Below are 6000 nucleotides of genomic sequence, written 5' to 3'. Positions count from 1 at the left end.
GCCTTTCAACACGGGTGCCGTACTAATTAGTTCGGTAGAGATTTAGGTTGGTCTTGCATCCACCAGTATGAATGCTAAGCCATGCACTTCCATAGACTGGTACCGTTGTTGCTTGTCACAGCGGGGCTCTGATTGTAGTCCCAAAATCAATCCGTGTCTTAAGAAGACCGTAGGATTAAGTCTCCACGACAGGTACCTACGTTAAAACCCCAAGGACTCAACTGTGCACTGAAGTCATCCGTTGGGGAGTGCCGTCATCACGTGCTCGAGGAGGGCAATCAGACCCAAGTCTGCAAGGGACTCATCTAAAGTGACTCTCGCCACCAAGCCTCACCGGAGGTTATCTGGCACCATTGGAATCGGAATGGCCCTCTGAGAGCACATGCTCCAGGAGAATTCCTAGAGCTATGGCTATGGAAAACGAAGAGCTGGGACTCAACACTGTGTAACAGTGAATTCTTTAAAATAGTTATCGTTCCGAGCTACCTAGTTTTATTTTTATTTAGTGAATTCTTTGATCCGGTTATTCAGGACGGTAGAACACCATTTGACTGGCAAGAAAGTACACAGCTCCAATATGGGAAAAAAAAGGTAGTTCAGCAGAATGTTCAAATCAGCGTCCGATGCGGTAACTTTCCCATACCATAAAGGTAATACCCGGATCACGAGCTTCAATTTAAAGTGTCGGCGTATTAGATGTTAGTATATTTTCTTACTCATGCTCCTGATTTATCCCAGTTGTTTCTACATATGAAGTTACCTCTTTGTCTTCTACTAAATATATATAGGGAAATCCGAGACCTTTAGAGATTACAAAAACTGAATTCACTTCTACCAATGTCACCTTCAATCCCTCGCGCCCCTCAATCTTCTGTTTCTCCATGGACTTAAATGAATTCGTTTATAAGCTCCTCTTCCAACAATACACTGAATATGTGAAGAGCTGCACACTAGGTAATGCATCGGGAGCTTTACCGGATGTCATGCTGCCATCGTCGTAAATATGCAGACATACTGTTCTCTGTAATGAGGCAACTTGCAGTGAAAAGTCCTTTATGTCACCATTAGCGAATATCGGCTTAATGGTGGTAACATACACATATTACTACAAAGCCGCGATGGCTCATTTCATTTTTACCTCTAGACGTTTAGTCAGGCAGGCAAAAACCATCTCGTTTCTTCCTTTTCGAAAAAAACTACTGTTTTATCTTAGTGTAATTCCGCAGTATTTGAAATAATAAAAACTTGTTTTTCCTATTCCCTAGTGTTGATTTAATACCGATATTTCGGGAACCACTAATTCCCTTCATCAGTGCTAATAAGTCTGCTCCTCAGTGGGTTTATTAGCTATTTTTATACTAATCTAAATCTATAATCCTATTCTAATTAGTTATATGGCTAAATTAGTTTTTAAAGGCATATCTAAATCCAGTAAAGAAGAAATATTTAATTACATTACATAGACTACCTGTGTAGCATCCGAGAAAAGAGCACTTTGATGGCGGCCCAATGGTCATCGATATGCCCAGGCCCGTTACTCAATAGACCTGCCGCTCGATTAGCAAGATAGTACTTCCAATGTCGAGGGACAGCGGGGTTATACAAGCGATTGATGGTGAACTTAGGAAGTCGCAGCTCTCCAAACTTGCGAGAAGTGACGAATGCAACACGCAAGCAAACGTAAGCGAGCATCAGATTGTGACCTCTTTCGAGGCCGATGTTGTTACGCACATCCAAAAAACAAATTCCAAATGTACTGCTAGTCACGAGGTCGTCGAACTCAGTGTTCATACGGCCTCGGTCAGTTGAAACCCAACAGACCATATGATAAGCTCTGTGGTTTAACAACGTGCGTGGAAGTTGCAGACATCCACGAACCTCCCACCATTACCGAGCAAGGTGTCATCATCCCACTTTGGCATTCAAATGATCCCTCACGATCATAATGTCACCTTTATGAAGCCTCCTCTGAACTGCGTTAAATTGCTCCTAGAAAGCATCCTTCTTCACTATATCGGAAGTCTCCGTTGGTCCTTAGCATTTTAAAATTGTGATGCTCTTTAACTTGAACCGGAATCTTGTAATTAGAGGTCTGTCAAAAACCGGCTCTTAGGTCAAGAGAGCGCTTTATGATGGTCGTCAAAAGCGACCCGACACCGGATTCGCGCTTGCTACCACTTAGGTTTGCAAAGTGCAGTTTAATCATTTCTACGGTTATTACAAGAAAAATTCCATCCCGGAGAGGGATGCTGCTCCCCCAGGAATGAAATGCAAATTGGTACTATATAACTTTCGTTTCCTATGCCACCCTCTACTCCCACTCCAAATTTCATGTCAATCGCTCTTGACTGAAAGAATTTGGAGGTCGCACCCGATTTACAGTTTTAATGACTGGACTAAAAGGCTTGTGAAAAATGCCCATTTAAATTCTTCACGTAAGGAGATCCAGATTCCAGTATATTTGGCCTCGTCGAAGGAATGCGCATTTTTTAAGGTTCCGCTAAAATAAAATATATTAAAATCGATTCACTCTCGGTCTGTCTGTCTGTCTGTCACACGCACTTTTCTCCGTAACGGCTAAACCGATCCAAACGAAATTTGGTGGACAGATGGGAACTATGAAATCCCAGGGGCAGATAGTAAGCCTATTTGAATAAGCTTTTCGTTTTCGATAAACCTCGGAAACTGAGTAATAATAATTCCATTTTAGTAAAATGGATGAATTACACTAAACACTTGCATCTACAATTCGCTTGCATTATCTATAAGACCTATTATATTTGTACATTTTGTTCACCTCACAAGGAATTGAATTACCTCATTTTCTTCTTCTATCGAACTTTTTAAACTGATGAGCGACTATGGGCTAGAAGAACTACCATTTAACGAATGCTTTGGTTCTATTGTACAAAATAATCAAACTAAGTACTTGCCCTGAATATTTAATATGCGATATAGCAATTTTTAGATTTTCTCGACTCCAAGGTACATTCCACCTTTCGGAGTAAGGATACCTATATCTACATCAAAAGTCAATGGGACTGCAGTTTTAGGCGATGGTTTGAAACGGTAGTTGCTTAGCAAAGTAACTAACCCTATTCGGGCCTGCATCCTTCCAAAACGCAATCCGACGCAATTCCTAGGACCATCACCAAAACCTAAGAATGACACTGGGTGCCGACTTTTTATTTCTTCTGGTGTGAAGCGGTTTGGATCGAAAACTTCGGGATTTGAATATATTTCAGGATCGTGATGGATACAATAAGCCGGAATTATTATGTCCTGCCCTTTCTCAATAATTATTTTTGTGTTGGGAATCCGATAATCTCGAGTTGCTCTTCTCGTGAGAAATACCACTGGCGGATACTTGCGAAGAGCCTCTGCAAAGCGAAAAGTTAGGAAGTCCAAATAAATAAAATTCAATGAATAAATTCTACATACCACTTATTATTTGGTCAATGTATGTCATTTCTTGGACGGCCTCATAGGTCAATTGGCCTTCATGTTTAGTCAAAACATCTTTAATTTCCTGTCGGGCTTTATCTTGAATGTCAGGATTCAATGCCAACTCATATAAGGAATATGTCATTGTAGTAGAAGAAGTCTCAAATCCAGCAGCAAAAAATAGGAAGGCTTGTGCTGCAACTTCTTCCAAAGTTAATTTGCTAGTCTGGCTTGCGCTCTCATCATCTATACTCTCGCCATTTTTCAATTGGATGAGGAAATTCATGAAATCATTCCGTTTAACATTATTTTTTTCCCGATAATCAATTGTCTCACGAACTGTATTTAGAAAGAAGTCACTCACTTCCTTTCGCATCTGCCTAACATGCAACTTCCTCGCTAAGTCCGGATACTGAATAGCTAATAATAGTAATGCTGGTCCGAGTGGGGGATCTTCGAATATCTTCTTTCCGTAGTAGCGAAACGCTGAGTTCGGATCTTTCAAACTATTACATTCTATTCCAAATGCACAAGAACCAATCACATCTGTGGTGAATCTCGCAAGAAAATCTCGGATCTCCAATTCCGTCCCCGGTTTAACAATATCGGCAAGGGTAGCATTGAATCGATGCGCAACTTCTATAACTGCCGGGAACATGAACTTCATTTTGCCAGAAGTGAAAGTTGGTGACAGTTTCGTTCGTAGTGATTTCCATTTCTCTCCTTCGACGGAAAACATATGAGCGGACAAGGGATCATCTTCTTCATTCCAGTAGGTCCCGCGTTCATGGAAAATGCTGAAGTCTTTCACGAGAATACTTTGGATAAAATCGAGGCTTGTTGGAAGCACAACTGGTTTCGCTAACACGTAAGCACCCACAAAAGGATCTTCATTTTTATGCTTGTAGATGTTGATAAGGAAATCTCTAAAATGTTCTTTTCGAAGTGATATATTCCCCAGGGGAAATGTCGGTTCAACATAATTCACCCCGCGATCTTTCCAATAAGAGTATTTCTGCTTAAAATAGAGGAAAATTATCGACACAATACTAATAAAAGACCACAAAGCAATAGATAACCAATCCATCTTGGCTGAAGCTGGATTAGAACTGACTATCACAAACTCTACATAGTAATACTTCCCCTGGCCAAGGCTAGTTTTTGTGGATCTAATTTAAAAATGATTAGATAAGAATTTTTGCAAGGTGCGCATACATAAGGCGTTGTTTTACTAAATTGTTAGGTGAGACAACATCATGTATGATTTATGGATTGAGCTTATCTATGCGTAATGCAATCTTGACTTTTCGCATTCAGTTTGGAGTTTTCAATATCGCATTGACCTTGAAAGGTTGATTATTAAAAAATCCAATAGGCCAACGACCTGATCACTTATATATGTATTATATACATAAGTATGAATTAAATGGGCGTTCCCCATTTATAGTTCATATAATAAGGGAATAAATGATTTCCTAAAAATTCAGATAGCGATCGTTACGAAACTTTTTCAGTTTTTTTTAGCACGATTTACTGAACCTGGTAACCTTCATCACGAAATTGGACGCATGGGCGGAAATGATTTTTGAAAAAGGAAGTTTCTTACATAATTACCGAAAATATATATGCTACATACATATATTTTTAATCATCATTCACGACACAACAATAAGTGTCAGGTCCAAACCTGCAGTACTAAGAAACTCGAGATATCCTGGTTTTGCCTCCAGGGTCCACCAGTGCAGTACTCCTAACAGTCGGGGTCAAGGTTTTTATTTAGTTTTTCGCTGCTCCATCTCAAGGAGGTTAACGAAAAACCCCAGCCAGAAAGGAATCAAAGCGAGTTTCCAGCGCCGAAAAACGGGGCAGATTGTATGATGTGTGTGTTCTTCCAGACTGTGGGTTATGTAGGGCTGATGATTCTCTATGGAACGCAACGCATGACGAAGCCACAAAAGGAGCCTGGAAGCCTCTCGGTATAGAAGAAGAGCTGCCAAGCAGCTAGTCACTAATACGTCCTAGTTTAAGGCTGATGAACCAACGTTACAAGAAATACGCAGGACAGAGACAGTTTTCCTGGTGAAGAGGCTATTATATACATATTATTATAGTGGCTATCTTATAAACCATGGGCTCGGAGTAGGTATCGGAAGGCTACGCACTCTGCACCTATGAGCAAATATGGAAATATAAACCTCATTAACAGTGGAGACTGCAGAGTCGGAAGAATATGTTCTACGGAGCCGCAGAATGGACCCTCCGAAGCCTGCCCCAAGAGATTTTAATAAGCAATTAGGAACCGAACATGGATTCAGGCGATAAGCTGGTTCTCATAACTTACACAAAAACACCGAAAACAATGGACTGCGGGATTATTTGATTAGCTTGACAGCACGAGATGGTTGGTGAAAATATCTAACTTGCGCGGAAACCGCTGCACAAACAAACGTCCGACTCTTAGATGGGACCAATTTCAACGAAATTGACCGCTTGTTTATTTAACGCCGCCAGCTCACACCATTGACGAATATTAGAATATATGTGGGACCAATATAT

General features: G+C 40.6%; 1 protein-coding gene across 1 annotated transcript in view; it reads right to left on the bottom strand.

Moving 5' to 3' along the window:
- Window positions 1-2928: 2928 nt before the first annotated feature.
- LOC119646713 overlaps window positions 2929-6000 on the bottom strand; it is a 42538-nt gene continuing 39466 nt past the window's right edge. Inside the window, exons 4-5 of the mRNA XM_038047295.1 lie at window positions 3442-4613; window positions 2929-3380 (exon numbers count right to left, since the gene is read on the bottom strand). Of these exons, the coding sequence (XP_037903223.1) occupies window positions 2965-3380; window positions 3442-4613 (1588 nt within the window). The 3' untranslated portion in view covers window positions 2929-2964. The remainder of the gene's footprint in view (window positions 3381-3441; window positions 4614-6000) is intronic.

The sequence above is a fragment of the Hermetia illucens genome, chromosome 1, assembly GCF_905115235.1.
Source record: "Hermetia illucens chromosome 1, iHerIll2.2.curated.20191125, whole genome shotgun sequence".
Lineage (NCBI taxonomy): Eukaryota > Metazoa > Arthropoda > Insecta > Diptera > Stratiomyidae > Hermetia > Hermetia illucens.
The sequence above is the reverse complement of the archived record's forward strand: the minus strand, read 5'-3'. Positions and strand labels throughout refer to the sequence as shown.